Source organism: Salarias fasciatus, chromosome 10 (assembly GCF_902148845.1).
Source record: "Salarias fasciatus chromosome 10, fSalaFa1.1, whole genome shotgun sequence".
NCBI lineage: Eukaryota > Metazoa > Chordata > Actinopteri > Blenniiformes > Blenniidae > Salarias > Salarias fasciatus.
Window position 1 is genome coordinate 6,437,213 of NC_043754.1, and position 18,482 is coordinate 6,455,694.

General features: G+C 42.1%; 1 protein-coding gene across 2 annotated transcripts in view; it reads left to right on the plus strand.

The window, feature by feature from the left end:
* The first annotated feature begins 549 nt into the window (after positions 1 to 549).
* Positions 550 to 18,482, plus strand: part of ncor1 (nuclear receptor corepressor 1) — a 51,531-nt gene continuing 33,598 nt past the window's right edge. For both annotated transcript variants that reach the window (XM_030101860.1, XM_030101861.1), the window contains exons 1-14: positions 550 to 664; positions 4,225 to 4,414; positions 7,364 to 7,458; positions 7,548 to 7,755; positions 8,787 to 8,969; positions 10,194 to 10,307; positions 11,873 to 11,929; positions 12,069 to 12,121; positions 12,711 to 12,777; positions 15,017 to 15,189; positions 15,935 to 16,025; positions 17,193 to 17,371; positions 17,494 to 17,548; positions 17,974 to 18,075. In XM_030101860.1, the coding sequence (XP_029957720.1) occupies positions 4,304 to 4,414; positions 7,364 to 7,458; positions 7,548 to 7,755; positions 8,787 to 8,969; positions 10,194 to 10,307; positions 11,873 to 11,929; positions 12,069 to 12,121; positions 12,711 to 12,777; positions 15,017 to 15,189; positions 15,935 to 16,025; positions 17,193 to 17,371; positions 17,494 to 17,548; positions 17,974 to 18,075 (1,488 nt within the window). In that variant the 5' untranslated portion in view covers positions 550 to 664; positions 4,225 to 4,303. The remainder of the gene's footprint in view (positions 665 to 4,224; positions 4,415 to 7,363; positions 7,459 to 7,547; positions 7,756 to 8,786; positions 8,970 to 10,193; positions 10,308 to 11,872; positions 11,930 to 12,068; positions 12,122 to 12,710; positions 12,778 to 15,016; positions 15,190 to 15,934; positions 16,026 to 17,192; positions 17,372 to 17,493; positions 17,549 to 17,973; positions 18,076 to 18,482) is intronic.

The window sequence follows — 18,482 nt, forward strand, 5'->3', positions numbered from 1 at the left end:
ACTTGCAACGAAATACAGTCTTTTGTTTCAAGTATAGAATAAGTAATGCTGCAATTAAGTGGGATAATAGCCGCCTAGATGGATCTGCACAAGTGAGATGTTAAACAGTTTGAGGCGCTGTCTTTGCTCAAATTTATAATGTGTGCTTTTTCCGGGGGATATCAAAGGCATTAATTTGATGTAAAATAATTGTTTTTCTTGTTTTTTCAAATAAATATATTCAAAAAGTGGAGAGCAATAGTAGAATTAAAATAAAAGAAGTGTTTTTGAAAAGTGAAAATTACAAACACCAGAAACATTGTCGTGTTTGAGGGGAACATTTAACCGTCACACTGCTTTGTCCTTGCAGCTACATAAAATAATTATATTATATTTTTTAGGCATTTTTTGAAACAATACGTTGACATGGTGATTATTTATAAGATATCAGACATTGCGGTTCGTTTGGTGAATGGAATAGTTTAGGAATACCAGCTCCCCGTGGATTCTCTCGGTCGGGGACAATTTATTTTCCCCTGTCAAGACATCGACCGACAAATGCGGCGCAGCCTTCAGTCTGTCCAGTCGTCCACAGCCCATAACCCGCGGATTTACAATCAACAATTGTCACATTTTCTGCCCGGGGATATCTTTTTCTCCCTTCGCTATATTTTTTAAATATGCGGTGAGTACGAACCACTCATATGCAGCACAGGAACATGTCTAATTAGCACGCTATTTAAGCGCCCCGTCTACGCTAAAAATCTGCCTTGCAAGATGGCGACGTGGTTGGGAATTCAAAGGTGAAATATGGGCTAAGTTAGCCAGCTAGCGACAACAACAACACATTTAACGTCATCTTATTATGCTCAAGTGCACGTGTGGAGCGTACTTTCAACTTGATGTTGGTAATTGTGCACGTTCGTGGGCGCGTTTCCGGAGATGCTCCCCTTCGTGGAAACAGTCCCATCCCCCCAGAAGATAAGCTACAAATCCAATTGCGATTATATTACAGTATGGAGTTAAAAGACAACAATAACAACAGCAGCACCTGCATTCCTCCCCGAGAGCCCCTGTCTGAGGCCACCAAGGTCACCACGGCTGCAGGATTTGCATGGACATTGTTGAACGGATCCACTGTAAATGTGTGCATCAACTTCATAAAGAAGTTCTGTGCAAAAATGGGAGAGCTGGCCAAAGATTTTACACCCCGAGCTTGCACATCACCCACAATACCCCAGAGGCTAATGGGAACTTCTGTTAGAGATAGGGAGGGTGCAGGGAGCCATAATTTCAGTCCTTACGTTACATTTTATAAGGGTTGGGAGAATGGTACAGCTTTAGCTGCTTTTGATACTTCTAGTGAATTTCTGTGCAAGTTACAAAGACATAGATATAAAACTAGAACAGATCATAGCTTGATCACTAAAAATACTTATTTTGTGGCTAATAAAACAATGTTATTATCCTTACTAATCATTTGCATTCAGTGCTGGTAAACAGGAAGCATGCTGCAATGCATTTGGGGCCTGAGAGCACAGAGGAACAACTAATTTGTTTGTAATTATGTAAGACCCCACTTGCAAGATGACAAAATCCTCCCTGAGAATATCAGCTCATCTTTTTTGTTGCTAGTGACTCACTAATTGTTGTCAGACTTGATATGAGGCCATCATCTTACAGTACAAAACTAGGTTTTTGATTGCTATGTCTGCATTTGAAGATGGAGTTTATTATTTTTCTCTATAGTCACCCAATGATAGGCTGTAACAGGAGCAAAACCAAGAGTTGGAAAACGGGGTAATAAAGGCAAAACATAAAAAAGTGGTTAGTGGTCATAATATTTAAAGCAGCTGTGTGTGCTGTTTTTGTAGTTTTTAGTCTTTTGCTTGACTTTAAGATCCAGAAATTTCTTTGAGCCATTTTATTTCTGTGTGTGTTGAAATCCAAAAGGTGATGCTGATAATGACTCTGTCTTGACAATATGAAATTTTGGTTTGCGTGTTCACAGGATCATCATGGAAGTTATGCAGTTTTTTAGGACAATATTGAAGAAGAGCATTTCTTTTGATGAACACCATCTCCCAGCAGTCTGTTAGGTACCAGCCGCTGTATTTTTAGGATTTCTGCGATTGTAAAAGCGGATCTCATATTCTTGGACCCACCAAACGCTGTGGCCTGCGGACTGAAAAATAAAATACCAGCTTTGCACACGGGCTATAGTGGCATGGGTTGTAACTTTTCCCAACCCTGAAGTTAGTGTCACGCTGTCTTGGCACAGTGGTCAAGCTGTAAATCTCACAGACCGAGAATGAAAATCCCAGAGAGCCAACAGAATATGACGTATCTCTGTGATAAATGGCCAAAAAAAAGAAACCAAATGCACCCAAGTTTTGGTTCTGAACCGTTCTCATTTAATGCTATTTCCTTTTTTTCTGATCAGAGCAATCGGTGTTGTTCTTTGTGTCTGGTGTGCACGTTATTCTTTACTGTGTTTATCAGAGTATTTATCAGAAAGGCCACAACTTGATGGCTCTGTCCTGGATCCTCCTCTGTGTCAATAAACTGTACTCATTCAGGATCACAGCTCTCATAAACTTTTATATTGAACATGAGTGAAATAAAGTTGTGAATGAATTGCAGTATGAAAAGGAATTTGAAAACATGAGTATTTCTTCAGACTAGCTTTTATTACTTACAAAAACATCTATTTGCCACAGAATAAATTAGTAAAATTTGAAAAACATTCAGCCTGTGAGAGGACACACCTTTCAGTACACACCAAACTCAATCAGATGTCATTGTCTGAACCAAAGTAAATAGTATTTTTGACCTTGGATGTTTGACATCGTGTAGTTATTACAATTAGTTATTTATCTCAAGCAAATATTTGACATTTAATTATCCGAATGGGGGAATAGAACAATATTTTAGCACATATGTACATATTGTGCTGATTGTGTGTTCAGAATAGCACTTGGCGGGATGTAACTATAAAACCTTACATTTTGATCCTTTGATTTTCTGTACCATTTAATCCAGTTTAGGGTAGCAGGGGGGCTTCAAGAAAATCCCAGCTGGCTCTGGGTGAAGGCTACATGACCACTAGTCAGGACATCAGTCTGCGGGGAGCCGCAATCAGATATTCACACCTATGGGAAGTTTAGAGTCACCACTCAGCCTAAAATACACATTCCTGTGCTGTGGGAAGAAACTGGAGAAAAGGGAGAACATGTCGATTTCTTTACAGTCAAGTGATCCCACTTTCGGAATAAACCGGACTATGAAACATCAATTTCAGTTTTCTTAACATTACAGATCAAATTGAATTTCTGTCAATGTTTTGCTTATTTTCTCTTTAATATTTTAAGCTTCTGAGATTCTTTTGTATCATCATGTTCCTATTCACATCAGCAAAACTGCTTACTGACAATGTTTCTGCTGATATGAGGATGTCTGGAGAGTATTTTGTTTCCTCTGCTGTATCTGTGTTTCGATGCTGATTATTAATAACTTGGTTATAAAGGTGGGACTGTGACTGCAGACTGATGCTTTGGTTCTGATGAGGCTGCCAACTTATTCGCATCCTGCTGCATCATTGCAGGTTTGAGTTGAAGGTTGTGTTATTGTCAGAACACATGTCCACGTCGGTACAAATAAACAGTCCATGCTAACGACAGATCATCAGTGATTGAATTAAGTTAACCGAATTATTTGTATCCAAGGAGCAGACCTTTGTTTTTGTGTTTTGTTCTCAGTTTTTATTCATGCATCTGCTCTTGTAGGCCTGTTGTCTAGCTTTTCTTTTAAAAAGCCTTGGCATGAAATCTTTATCTGTGGGAATAATTGAGGAGTTTCTGTTCATTTGAGATGGATTATTTTCTAACCTTGTTGCACACTTTGGCTAAAACAGGTTCCCTCGGCAGGAAAATGCCTCCAGGCTTCATTCGGCTGCATAGAGAGTCCAAAATATTAAAGAAAGGGGACGATAGATTAGCTGTGCAGATTTTTCTGTTCAAATAAGATTCTTGTTCTTACCAGTGTAGTTTCATGAGCATCTGTTGTTGTATGCGCTAACGTGTCTGTGACAACAAATACTGTTGTTGTCAATTAGATTGTGTCTTTGTTCGAAAGGCACTCCCCCTCTTTAACGATCTCTCATGCAGAAAGACACACAACTGGCTCCTATGTCGGCGTCTCAACGTTTTGAAATTGACACTGACGTCTGTGTCTGTCTGGGCGCAGGTGGTTCGTGTCTCCAAACATGGTGTAGCTCCACTCTCCCATCGGTGAAGCAGCAGCAGCCCGCGAGCTCTGAGCCAAGATGTCCAGTAGCTCGGGCTACCCCCCCAGCCAGGGGAGCTTCAGCAGCGAGCAGAGCCGATACCCGCCACACTCGGTCCAGTACACCTTCCCGGGCACGCGCCACCAACAGGTACGAGAGGCTTTTCACTCTTTCGAACAGTCGATTCAGTTGTGACTTCATCATCTGTGCTTCTCTTTGTTTATATCAGTCTTTGTGATGTTTAAGTACCAGAAACAGCTGATTTCTGGGTCAAAACGAGGGACACGGTTGCAGATTTTGATACTTTCTCTATGGTCTGTTTTGGGAAAAGAGAATCACTGGAAATTTGAACTGTGGTTTCTTTGTTTCGGACTGAAACACGTAATCAAAACGTCATAATGCACACTCACACACATCTATCATTAATAGAAGCATGGCGGATTGCAGTGAACATTCAGGAAAGAGAAATGGTGATGAACCGACAGGATGCAGAGACAAAGGAGCTTCTGCTGAACCGTGGGGAGATTTGTTAGGTCCTCTTACCTTACCATGGGGGAATGCAGCCGCCGTTTTGTGATCTGAGCCCGGGTTGGCAGCTAATGTGAACTTGGTCAAATGCCGACAGGAAACAGACACTCGGATCGTTTTGAAAAATGTGCTTCATGGATCGCATTCAGAGTGAAATGCGATTCGAATGTTGGGCTCTGTCTGTTCCTGCAGTGCTTGAGCAGTGGGTGATATTTGATGCAGTTTTTGGATGAATAGAGCATCTTTTACCACCTGTGTAGCACAACGAGAACGCTAATGTGAGACCAGCAGATAATGGTCTGAGAGCTTTGTGCAGATGGAGCTGCTTTGTGTAACACTGCCTGTGCAGTTGGGAGGCAGCTGTGAGAAACCAGGATAAGTCGAATTTTCACCAAAACCAGGGCGAGAGTTCTGCTGTTGTCTAAAGTCAGCGTGTGTTTGCTTCCACAGACAGACAACAAACTGGAAAACAGCCAACCTTAACAAGGATACTCCCGTCTGTGTAATTAGTGTGTTCCACCGTCACGTTTCCTCATTTCAGAACTTGACTACAGGTTTTCTGTTGCTGGTTTGAGCTGAGGATGTAAAGGATTGCTATTCCTGTTTTCAGCTGTGGTATGCTTGGTTGTTTTCTCTTTTGTTTAGCTTTTTAGTGGCGCTATAAAAAGGAACCCCTCCCACCCATCAGACCCTGACCAGGGATTTCAACTTGCCTCTCAAAGGAAGTGTTTGGATTGGGCTGTTTTTTGCTTTGTTTTCCCCCAAAATTGTATTTTGCACTCACTTTAGTAAGGATTAGAAGTTATTCAACATTTCTATATTAGCTTAGCTGTAGCCAGCACAATTGTTATGTGTCCGTGGTTATTTCTCTTCTGTCACGTGAATTGATGAAGTTAATATGTGAAGATAAGGCTTTAACTGAGGTGTATTTGAATTATTTGTTTGAACCTGTTGTTACACATACACACACATACCTTCACACATGACTCCACTCATACCTTCAAGACTATAGATTTAGACACAATAAAAGCATATCAGGTAGTACCTGAAGTGAAGCGTGCCTGACAGGTCCTGTCTACTGTGCTCGGCAGTAGACAGGATGATCCTCAACTGGCAGCATCAGCAAAAAAAGTCAGATTTTTATAAATAGCGATACAAAAACAATAAAATATTGTGAAAACAATTTTTGCCCTGTGCCGAACTCATTTTCTGTAATATTGTCAGGATCATGTTGTAAAATTTACATAAAAATTCATTAAAGGCATCAGAAAACACCTAAAGAATAAAAATATTGAAATTGAGAGATGAAATTGTCCCTCGGTATATGAAATCTCACTGTTTTCGATTTCTGGGTATTTTAGAGAGCTGTCCTCTGTCTGCACACATGACTTCTTCCATTGAGTTATCCTCTTGGAAATCAAATGTTTTTTTTATGAACAGCTGAAGATCAGCCCCTGTAAAAATTCTTTCTAGCTTGTAACTAGTTATTTGTTACTTCAGGCTTTATTGGGTTTGTGCCTTTGAGTACTGATGTGAATATTGGTTAATGTCGATCACCCGTTTTCAATCACACAGTCACACTTCTGAGAATCTCACTTTCACAGAAATCTCTGAGTGGGACATTTGGGACCATTGGGATTGTTTGCTTAGATCGATGACAAAACAGGAATTTGGAAATGCTTCCTGCGACTTTTATTTGCTTTTGGGTTTATGTGGTGGTCACACTGTGCTGATAACATTCATGCATTCTTTACCACGAAAGTTTTTGTGGACAAATGCCTCGTACTATTAAACCCTTTTTATATTCAAGCTCGTGCCATCAACAAAACTCCTTTGAATGCCAGAGAGAAAGAGCAGATCCCTTCAGTGATTACACTGCGGTCTGACTGATACACATGTTAGAAAACATCCCAACATCTTGGCTGTCCTCAGTCCTTTTGGTGCTGCGCGGCACTTAGACAGGATTTATTTGAAGAAAATCTGAAATCATATGTGAAATAACTTGATATTTAGGAGTTAAACCTCCAGCTGCTGGCCGTGTGCCTGAATTGTACGTAGAGATGTACAATCTAGTGAAAATGGCCATCAAGTTCATGAAGGAACTTGGCCTTTATTAGATTGAGTGCAGTAGGGAGATTGCAGGAAATGAGCTGGGTGGGGTAGGATGGGCTCCGTGTGCCTGCGCCGAGGTGATACAGAAGGTCCCAGACTTAAACTGAACACGTTTCATTCAAAGGCTCAGTGCATTTCCGTCGATGTTTGGGACCAAAAATCGTTTGTTGGCTCAATTTGCTTTCAATACAATGGAAAAACCTCTTCAGTGCCTGAATTGACTCTAACTTGTGTGTATCTTTGTGAAATGCGTTGCCTGTGTGTACAGGACTTTGTCTCCCTGCAGGCATCATTAGGTTTGTGTATCTCTGTTGACGATGTGATGGAGTGCTTTTAATTTCAATGAAAATAAACACACATGCTCGTACCTTCGCAGACCGATCTCCTCCAATATCATGACTGATCAGATTGCTTTATTTGGTAGTTTATTTTGTGTGTGTGTGTTGCTCTTGTTCTCAGGATTTCACCATCCCAGACTATCGGAGTCACATGCAGGACCCGCAGGCGCGGCGGAGACCATCTCTCCTGTCTGAATTCCACCCTGGAACTGAAAGGCAAGGTTTCCCAACGCTTCCTGCTGCTCGTCCAGCTGGACGGATCCTCCGATACATCTGTAGCGATCTTGTTTACTTTGCTCCTGCAGGCCTCCGGAGAGACGCCATGGTTACGAGCAGCAGTATCACTCCATCACGACCCAGGCGGAGCACGACGCCTTGGAGGCTAAACGCCCTCGCATGGAGACCGTTGCCGAGGCGCACATCACCCGCACCCCTCCCGCCGCGGGCGCCATTGTCGTGCCGATGCCCAACTCACTCCACGACAGCCTCAGAGCCACTGTGGAGGTCAAAAAGGTGCACTCCGGCGTTCTCATGTTCCTCACCACATATTTTGCACGCACTTGTGCAACAGATTGCAGCTGATTAAATAGTAAAATCTCCCCACAATATGCTGCTTTCCAGTTTCCTCAGAGCTCCGAATTCCTCTCAGACTGACGTCACTTCCTGGGGAAAACGGGGCTGTAGTGTTCCATCGTTAAAAATCAGACAGTAAAGCTATTCTTGTGCCACTTTTTTTCTTTTTTTGAGTATGAATAAATGTATTTCATTCACAAAAATAGTCCAGCGTCATACAGAGATAACACTGCAGCAGAGCTGTAGTCCTCAGTCATGGAAACGGTTGAGCTTGCTCCAGGTTTACTCCTGAGATAGCAGCCAAACGAGTGAAAATCATTTATTACTTTCTCTCAGAAACACCTAAAGCAAGTTGGAACCGCCAGATAAAGTTTGAGGTAACTGGAAAGCAGCACTTGTCTGAAATTACAGTTTTACAACAAATGTACATACATGTGTGGAATAAAATATGAATAATTTTGATACACACAAACTCACAAAATAGTTATTTAAACAGAGCCGGTTGATTATTAAGCAGCTGGAAGTGAGTCACGGCTATTGCAAGTGCAAACATGGAAGTTTTAAAGGTTACACAAACAACTCAGTGATACTGTAATTCTATCATTTCACAAACATGATTTCTCAGCAAAGTTTCAAGTGGGCTGAATATTAAATGGATTTTATGTACATCTGAGGCAGAGTTGGATCCACAGGTGCATTAAAAACATCAAAAATGTTTTGAAGCCTTTATATAATTGCAATTGTGGTAAATATGGCCCAACATAGAAATATCATGATTGAAGAAATGAAATGGCACAAACACATTAACATCATCAACCGATTACAAGTCATATCGTTTTTGCAGGACTGAAGATTTAATACAGAATTTTGTTTAATCATTCAATATCTTGCAGCCCTAATTTGAAAACTGCAACTCCAATCTGTCAAATTTCAGGCTGAAATATTTTTCTGTTTGTGTTTTTTATTGCCAGGAGTCTCAGTACACTGTGAAAGTGGAGTCTCAGTCCCCCGGAGGACATGCGCTGCACATGGGGGACGATCAGGACAACTCTCCCTCCAAGCTCTCCAAGGAGGAGCTCATCCAGAGCATGGACCGAGTGGACCGGGAGATCGCCAAAGTGGAGCAGCAGATTTTCAAGCTGAAGAAAAAGCAGGTTTGTTTCCCAGCTGAGAATTTAGTCTGTGAACATACTTCAAACACAATGGACGTTTTGTGAGACAGTCTGGCACGGACGAGTTTTCTCCTCTATTTTAATCAGCTTTTGACATGCAGAGACAGAGGCTGCAGTCATTTTAAAACTGCAACCAGGAAGGACTTCTTTCTTTTTCCAAAAGTTTTTTAAACCAGAATTGAAGCAGCTGTTTATGTTTTGGAGGAGCTGCTCTCACCTTTCGTGTACTTCTTTTTTGGAATTTGTGGATCTATTTATGATAAAAAAAATACAGAATAAAGAGACACATCAGGCAAACACTGAATTCATGTATTTCTGAACAGCGATCTGTAAGAAACAGCATTTTTCTGAAGGTAATAAGCCTGATGAAATGTTACCCCATTGGCTCTTATATAGTCCAGAATAGAAATATCCTCCTTGCAGTGTTGGGCCACTTATTTTTCAGCATCTCTGATGCTGAGACTATTCTACTGCCTCGGTGACCTCTCGATGAACCCGGCACGCTGGCTTGTATATTCAGTAAGGACTGTTTTTCAAGGTGCAAGGGCGCTGATAAGCACAAGTGCCTGCAGTTCAATTGGGCTATAAACTCTGCTCGCCGCCGTCTTATCGTCCCGATTATTGTTTCCGATTGAAGTGCTCTCACAAACAGAAGCCCTGGATTATTTTTTGATTTGCTTTCGTCCAGACCAAGTTTGTGTCCCACTTTGTGTTGCTGTGTTTTTTTGCAATTCATTCCCAATAGACCAAACTGCTATCTGATCGTTGCCGGGAGGGAATTCGTCTGCATTTTACAAAGATTTTTAGGAATTCGGTTGTTTATTCGGCGTATTTCAGGAACTTCTAATCTCGATACTGTAACCTGCTCGTTTACAAAACCTTTAACTTGTCAACATTGACCAACCACGCGCTCGCCGGCGCAGCCCGCCTGTCGTCTTTAGCGTGGCGTCACAAGCAGACACGCAGTCTGCAGAGAATAATCAGATAATACCTGCATGGGCCTCATATATCAAACTCCAGGATCAGAGCAACAAGCGCCCAGCGACTCTGTGTTTTCTGACGATTGTACAATATGAAGCTGATTACATTTAAAAGCCCTCCTTCCCCCCCACCGGACATGTTTTTCCAGAATGTCTTTTTTTCTTTTTTTTTTTTGTTGTTGATGCGCTACTGGTCAAAATTTCATGTTTTGATGTTGTTTCTTAGCAACAACTCGAAGAGGAAGCAGCGAAGCCGGTGGAGCCGGAGAAGCCAGTGACCCCTCCCCCGGTGGAGCACAAGCACCGCAGCATCGTCCAGATCATCTACGACGAGAACAGGGTCAGAAACACCACAACACGCCCGCCAGCAGCGAGCTGGAAATAAAAAGAAAAACTGCGTTTCCCTCACATACATCACACTGCCACTGCAGTCAACCAAATCAAGGCTTGTCTTATATTATCTGACTGGTCAGGATTCGTTTTCATAATTTATAAATGTTTGTCAGTCTTATCAGTGCTTCTGCAAAGTTAGGATCTCCCGCTGCTGCTATGGACAAGTTTCCCCAACAGCTCTCTTAAAAAAAGCATTTGCACGTACGTGTGAACTTTTAAGAAATATTGAAGTGGATCTTCAGTTGGAATAAGCTGGTATGCCTGGTGCTTTCTGCATTATTGATATTCTGAAGGCAGTGGTGTGGGAAAGTGAAGCGTGTTTTTACCGCAGTGTCGGTTTGTCAGATGTTTAAAAATGTATGTGCTTTTTTTTTCTTCCTCTTATTTTTTTATTTTTTTGGTTTCCATCAATCAAGAATACGTTTTGCTTAAACTGGAGCACGGAGATAGGGTCTCATTATCTGTGTTTCGGCTGAGCAGAAAGTCCGTGACTGAGGGTGTGTTTGCGGAGGTCACTGAAGTTCATTTCTGTCAGACAGTGTTGTGGTAGGAGTGCGCTGAGACACGCCCTCCTCCTCAGTCAGCCGTTAACCCTTTAGGCCACGAAGCCGCCGGAGCTGCAGGCCGTCAGGGTTTTACAGGAAGGGCCTCTCCTGGAAAAGCTGTTCTACTCGTTGTGGAAGGATTGATTTGGATGAAACTTGACTTTTTCAAGCCCTTTGGCAAAACTGAGGAAGAATATTGAAATAATTGAAATGACCACAAAGTTTATTTTCAGAATTTTGTGTTGAAGTACTTCAAGGGGAAAAAAAATAAAAAATCCTGAACTGAGAGAACATTTTTGTTTTCAGAGTCATAGCAGGCTTGTCCTTTTGCTCTGCTCTAAATTTAGCTTTTAGTGTTGAATTCCTCCTTTGGAACACGACTCGGTGTATTTGTGGACATCAAGTCAATTTTGTCTGCACACGGTCACTGTAGACTGGCCTCTTCCAACCTCTGCAAAGCATATTACCTCTACTCCGTGACCACCTAATCTCGTCCTGCCACTGAGCCAACCTGGTGCTCAGGCTGCCATAATTAACACCTAAGTACTGCAGAGACTTTGTGTTTTTAGTTTGAGTTTCCTTCATCCAGCTCAGATGCTGTAAAACTCAGTTATAATAAAGGAGAAATTGAGTTTTTTAACGAGTTTGTTCCACATCTCAGGATTTAATTGTTGAAAAGTTCAATTGTTTTCATGTTTGTCTTTTTTTTTAAAAAGCTAGGAAAAATAACATAATGCAAAGGTCAAATAATGCTCCCCAGGTTTTTTCCAGGTTTCCCATAAACCTTTTTTAATTCCACCGATATTTAATAATGGCACTGGAAAAACTTAACTGCACAACCACAGTTTAGTAGCTTTTAATGTGTATGCTGTGCTAATAAACATTTTTTAATCCGTTGACATAAAATTTGTTAAAAAGAGATATAATGTCGGTCTGATTTGAAACTTTATGAACTCTCTCTCTCTAGAAAAAAGCCGAAGAGGCCCATAAAATCCTGGAAGGTCTCGGCCCCAAGGTTGAGCTGGTGTGTATTTTAATCATTAACCACTATTTTGTCCTTACGTAAGCAATGTGGAGGAAATGATGCTTCCTCGTTAAAGCTTGATTTCTAGCCGCTGTTCGATCTTTTTGCCTGTCGTTGATGTGATTTCTCTTCCTTGCAGCCCCTGTACAACCAGCCTTCCGACACAAAGGTGTACCATGACAACATTAAGACGTGAGTATCAAAGTGGTTTCTTCGTTGCTGTAAAAATGCTGACGTTGCAGCGTGCGATCCCATTGGCTGAGCAGAATCTCAGCTGAGGAATGTGTTGGAGGCAATTCTGAGTGAGCCGGATAAACACAGCTGATAATTCTGTTTAATCTGATAGCCGAGTCACCTGATTGAGTTGCCCTACTGACACTAAGGAGAGTGATTGAGAAAGGAAATGGAAGCGTGTGTGTGTTTGTATGTGTGTGTGTGTGTGTGTGTGTGTGTGTGTGTGTCTGTCTGCACACACAAAGTAGGTTGTGTTTGGGAGGTTGAAGGCCATGTCGTCTAGGACGAAACTCTTATCAGTGTGTACCCTGAGAGCGGCCCATCTGGCTCAGTCCTTTATCAGGACAGGGACCACTTCTGTGTGAATCTGCTGTACAGGTCACACACTCGGGGTCAGCGCTCTCACAACTCTCCCCCCGCAGGCAACAGCCATCGTGTGCAAACAAAGGGGTTCGCAGTATTTTGTACCTGTCGCAGTGCAAATAAACAGTGATGGTTTTTGTTGGGGCGCTTCTGTGTTTCAATTTTCCCACCTTCGCTCTTTCAGAAACCAGGTCATGAGGAAGAAGCTGATTTTGTTTTTTAAGAGGAGGAACCATGCACGTAAACAAAGGGTAAGTGGAAAGAGTAAACACAAGAAATAAGTGAATGTGTTTCAGTTTTTTAAGACATAACATCAGCAGAGCCATTCGCCACGATCAGTCACGTCTGAGGCCCCGTTATCGCCGCCACTTTTCAAGTGAAAACACATTGTTTTGCGTTTACTTGGCATGCCAGACCACGAGTTGTTGCTGTTAGTTGTTTTTAAAATGAAACCACACAAACGTGCATGGATTCACGCCACTCTGGAGGCGGCCATGTTTGTTGTTGTCCATCTATTAGTTCCCACATGAAAGTGAATGTAGTTACTTCCAATAGAAAAAAAAAACATGTCTTGAATGCAGATCGTGTTTTCATTTCATCGCTAAATGATAATGTCAACTGACTGACTGACAGATCCTCTTCTGACGAGCTGCAGTCGTGCGCGTGGTGTAGTATGGGTAATTGCATCTGGCGATCTCGCAGGATAATGATCACATGATTTGACTGAAAGGGCAAGCTGTCCCAATTGAAGATCGTATCTTGGTTTTGAGTTTCACATGTGGCTCAGCAAAAAGAAAAGAAAAAAGAGAAACAAAACTTGGCCAAGCCCAGCCGGGCTGTTGGTTCTTTCTCGATCTTTTTATTTTCGTATATTTTCAAACTTTCAGTGTGAAAATATTGCTTTAATTTCAAAGTGAGTATGGAAGGTAGTCCTTTCTACAACTCTGCATGAAGTTGTGAAAATAATTATCTCTAAAAATGAACAGTGCAAGTAAAACTTAGTTTTTCTGTTATTACTACTTTGTCACATGCTCACTGAATCTTTTTTGATTGAACTGAACTCAACGTGCATCTGGTGCACCACCGCTGGCAGCATGTATGATTTTGCACAACCAGCTAATTTTGTTCTTTTGGCACACATGTAATGACCACAAGCAGACCCCAGCAAAACTCAGGTTTTGAATATAAACATATTTTCAAAGTAAAATGTTCAAATATCTTGGCGATATTTACCCTGGATCAAAGCAACGCCATCTCTTGAACTGTGCTGTTAATCAAAATACTGTTCTGATGTATTCACAGGGCAGGAAACACCCGAGTTTCCCCTGTTTGTTCAGGCTTATTGTGTGAACCAATAATAGTTTTCATAAGTAGTAGAATAATAAATATGGTCACATCAAAACAGATCTGAGATGTTGCTGGCCAGGCCCGACCTTCTTATCACTCTCGAGTTATTTAAATGTTGCAGAATGACCCCATGTTGAAATTCTTGACTCTCCTTTGTATTGCAATGGTTGTCCGAGTCCCACCTTTCTCTGGCTGCTCCCTGTCAGAGTCAGTCGGACCTTTTGGAACGTGAACAATGGCCGAGCGCACATGGCTCGGTGCCAAGAGGAAGGTGAATTGTTTGTCTCTCTCTACAGAGAGTGGAAATGGGCCTGCTTTGCCTCTCCAAAGTCCTTCTAAATCTTCACTAAGCGTCATAATTCTCACAGCTCCGGAATTTTCTTCACAAGAAAATGATGTGTGTATGTCCTGAGTGGAAAGAAATATGCGATGAGTTTTTTTTTTTTTTTTATAAGTAGCTTTTTGGAAGGAGAATAGTTGCGTAAGAGCAATTTGAATGGGTCAGGACACCAAATGAAGCAATGTCAGACAGACAAAAGCCCACAACAAACACAGACTAGTTCCTGAACAGTGTGTACTCTCTCAACTCTCGTGGCTCTCGCTTTAGCTCATTCGTCCATCTGTTTACTTTTGTTGTCGTGTTCGGCCTTATAGATAAATTTGACTGATAAGTCAAATACAGCATGGGCCGATGGAACCACACTTCCCCGCAAAGAGCTGCCACGCTGCTTTTTGCCAGCGAGCCCGATGATTGCATTTCTTGTCTCCATTATTTGTGTCTGTTTTGCTTTATCTCCTCAGTGATGTAACAACACATGCAAACCAGCTTCTATGTATCGCTAAATTAGAACCTTGCACAATCCTTATATGTGGGATCTGATGTACATTTATGGTGTTGGAGAAGTTTATGAGTTGCCTACGCTTTGGTAACAAGAGCTTTTCCACTTTAACCAATTGGTCAAGGTTTTTAACTGTAATTGAAGATGATGGATTTTACTTAAGAATTTGAGAATATCAGCACCCACCACAACATTTTCCTTGTGGACCATTTGGCACAGTTCTTTATTTTTATTTTTTTTTCCTCCCGAAGCAATGCATGCCCACTCACGATTCAGTTGTGCATTTGTCATGCCGCGCACACAGGAACAGAAGATCTGCCAGCGCTACGACCAACTGATGGAAGCGTGGGAGAAGAAGGTGGAGCGAATGGAGAACAACCCCAGACGCAAAGCCAAGGAGAGCAGGACACGAGAGTACTACGAGAGGCAATTCCCCGAGATCCGCAAGCAACGGGAGCAGCAGGAGCGTTTCCAGAGGTAACACCGGCGTGGCCGGTCACAACTGTCACATGGTGGCCGGTGGATGTGCTGCACACAGAAAAATCAGACTTTTATTGACTTCCAGAGTACAGTCAAACTTTTCTCTTTTCACATGTACAGGGCATTTTTTAAAATTGATTGTTTATATAATGGTTCTTGTCGTGCAACCGTAAAGCTTTAGTGAGAAGCAACAGTAGTGCTTTTGTTTTATTTAGGTTTTTTTTTTAAGCAGCATTAAAGTGTCACTGATGCCGCCACAGCGTGATAAAAGATAGCTGTTGTGATTTTAGTTGGAACGACCTTTTGATGAATTCATAGTGCTGGCAGGAGCTGCAGTGTGATGCCTGTGCAGCTTTCAGCTAAATGGAGGACAGTAGATGGTATGTGATGGCCTACTTAGAGCTGAAACCAGCTCTCTGGGTGCCTGTGGGAACGGTGGGAGACGGGATCAAGGCCCAGACTGGTAATGGTGCTGCTGACGCCTTGTGCTTTTATTGAAATATGTAAGCCGAAGTTTTCCCGTCCGTACTTTCTGTACACACCGCTCCAGTGGCTAGCTGTTTATACTTTACTTGATTTGTCAGCAGGAGGTTAAAGGTTTGTTGTTCCGGTTGAAAACAAGCCATTTACGATGTACTGACAGGTTTTGTCTTTTTTTTTTTCTTTTTTTTTTACAGCCGATACGTTCAATATAATTGTGTGATGTTATGTTTATCAGTCCTTATGTCTCTATCTTACACAGAGTTGGACAAAGAGGAACTGGTCTTTCTGCAACCATTGCAAGAAGCGAGCACGAGATTTCTGAAATCATAGACGGCCTCTCTGAGCAGGAGGTAGGTATTAACTGGGGTTGGGGTTTTCGCTCTGTAGGAGGTTTTAGCCGCACTGAACGGCCCAGTCGATTGCTGCTCCCTCGCTCTTAATGCTTTTTCCACCGTAATGGACAAAAAGGCTGCACCACTAATGAAGCTCTGGTAACCCGATGATAAACGTGATAGATGTGCGATCACATCTTCAATAAAAGCATCCTATCACTTGACCAGTGGAAATTATTAGTCTGAAGCAGCGGGCACAGAAGTAACTTCACATAGCTCTGATGTGGACGAAGAAACAAACAGTAAAAACGCTCTTTATGCGCATGTATTTAAACTCCGAGCCAAAGATATTCAGGTGAGGCTGTAACGGAACCAAGAGCGAAACACGGAGGGACTTCAGAAATCCATTCCAGCTAAACACTGAGGAAAGCAGTGCTGCTCTCCCCCTGCTGTGAGGGTGCCGTGGAAACACATATCATCATGGTTTGGCACAGTGAAAGCAGACCAAGTCAGACGAGTGGAAAAACCCAGTCACAGATATAGTTTAAGAGCGATAGAGCTCTCATTTCTCTGACTACATCTTGTATAAACACCTTATTGGCCTGACTATAAGGTCCCCCCCCCGTGTAGAAATAGGTATAAAACTGTGAGGTTGTCTTATATTTGAGCTGTTTTTCAGTTTTATATCAAACCTCAAAAACAAAAGAAGAACATGCGGGATGCAGTCTACAGACACTTGACTGAGTGGGTCACATGTCCAGTCCCTGCAGTCACACCCTGAAAATCACAAACCAGCTACAGGTGCTGTACGCTGATGTTAAGAAACCATTCAGAGATTTTTAAATTATGACTCTGAAATGTTTCAGATGGTAGTATTATGACACATAGGAGGAGCCGTTTTCTTTGAAATTTTTATAATTTCCTTGCTGGTTTTGCAGCCCGGATTGGAGCCTCTTGCGGGCCAGTTTTGGCCCGCGGGCCTTATGATTAACACCTCAGCTGTAGGTTATGTGTATGTAACCAGCTAATGTCTGAGAATATCTGCAAAGTTACACTGTTAAGCACATGTCTGAACTCTCAGATGGTTCTGTCTTTCTTTTATTAACAAAAAACAAAATTCTTGATCGTATATTAAAGAAAAAAAAAACGCAGGATATTCTTCTGACTCTGTCCTCTTTTCCTCAGAACAACGAGAAGCAGATGAGACAGCTGTCGGTCATCCCTCCCATGATGTACGACTCGGAGCAGAGGCGAGTGAAGTTCATCAACATGAACGGGCTGATGGACGACCCCATGAAGGTGTACAAGTCCCGGCAGTTCATGAACGTTTGGACCGAGCACGAGAAGGAGATCTTTAAAGACAAGTGAGTGGCGACGGGATCTCGGTTCCTTTCCAGACGGTTCATGCAACCTCATACCGCCTCACTCTCATGCTGAAGTACCGTTGGGTTTTATCACATGAATAATAACTGAACTCTCTCTGCAGGTTTGTTCAACATCCCAAGAACTTTGGCCTGATTGCTTCTTATCTGGAGAGGAAGGTAAAGTGTAGTTTGTATTTTCCTCTTAGGCTCAATTTTTTGCAATATTGATTTGAAGGATGTTAAGTAACGGTTGTAATATGGGTCATGCATTTTTCAATACCGAATCTCCGCTTCTTCTTGTTCTTCTTCTTCTTTTTTTTAACATCTTTTTATTGGCATGGTCATTGCTCCTGACAGGTGGCGTTTTACGGCGTAGCTTTACTTATTAAATGTTCCTTCATCAGACCCTTTTAGAACAGCTCATTCTGATCTGTTGTGTGTGAATTATTTGAACATAATTAAATATTAACTGCTCTCTCTGTGGAGCGATGAAATTCTTGGTGCGCTGACTTTGCACTTAATGTTCCCTCTTGTGACATGTGAACCAGTTCAGAGAACCAGGAAAAATACCTGAATGATGAGCAATCCCTTTCTGCTTTCAGTGCGTTGCCGACTGTGTCCTGTACTACTACTTGACCAAAAAGAACCACAACTACAAGACACTGGTGAGACGAAACTATGGACGGCGGAGAGGAAGGAACCAGGTAAACCCCAGACTTTCTTATCTTCGTGCTCTCACCCTTTGCTTCATGTGCAACCGAGTTGGGCGAACCGACTCTTGCTCGTCCGATCGACTGATGCTGCCACCTCTGACAATATTTCACTGAGAGGTTTTTTTTCATGTTCATTGAACAGTTCAATACTGTAAAAGTACAAATTGTTCAAAGGTTCAGGTTGAATAAAAGATCAGTACTTAAACTGTTTGCTGAAAGTCTTCAAAGTACCTTCACAGAGAAAGTTTACGGTTGGTGTCAGAGCTTTTCCTGCCCTGGATTTGACTCTCGTTAGAAGCGTGTCTACTCACAGCCTCCGTCATGCCGTCTTTGTCGTTGGCTTCTTCTTCTTTGCTGCCACTACTTATTGCTGAGAGTCAGTGAAACCTGGAACTTTT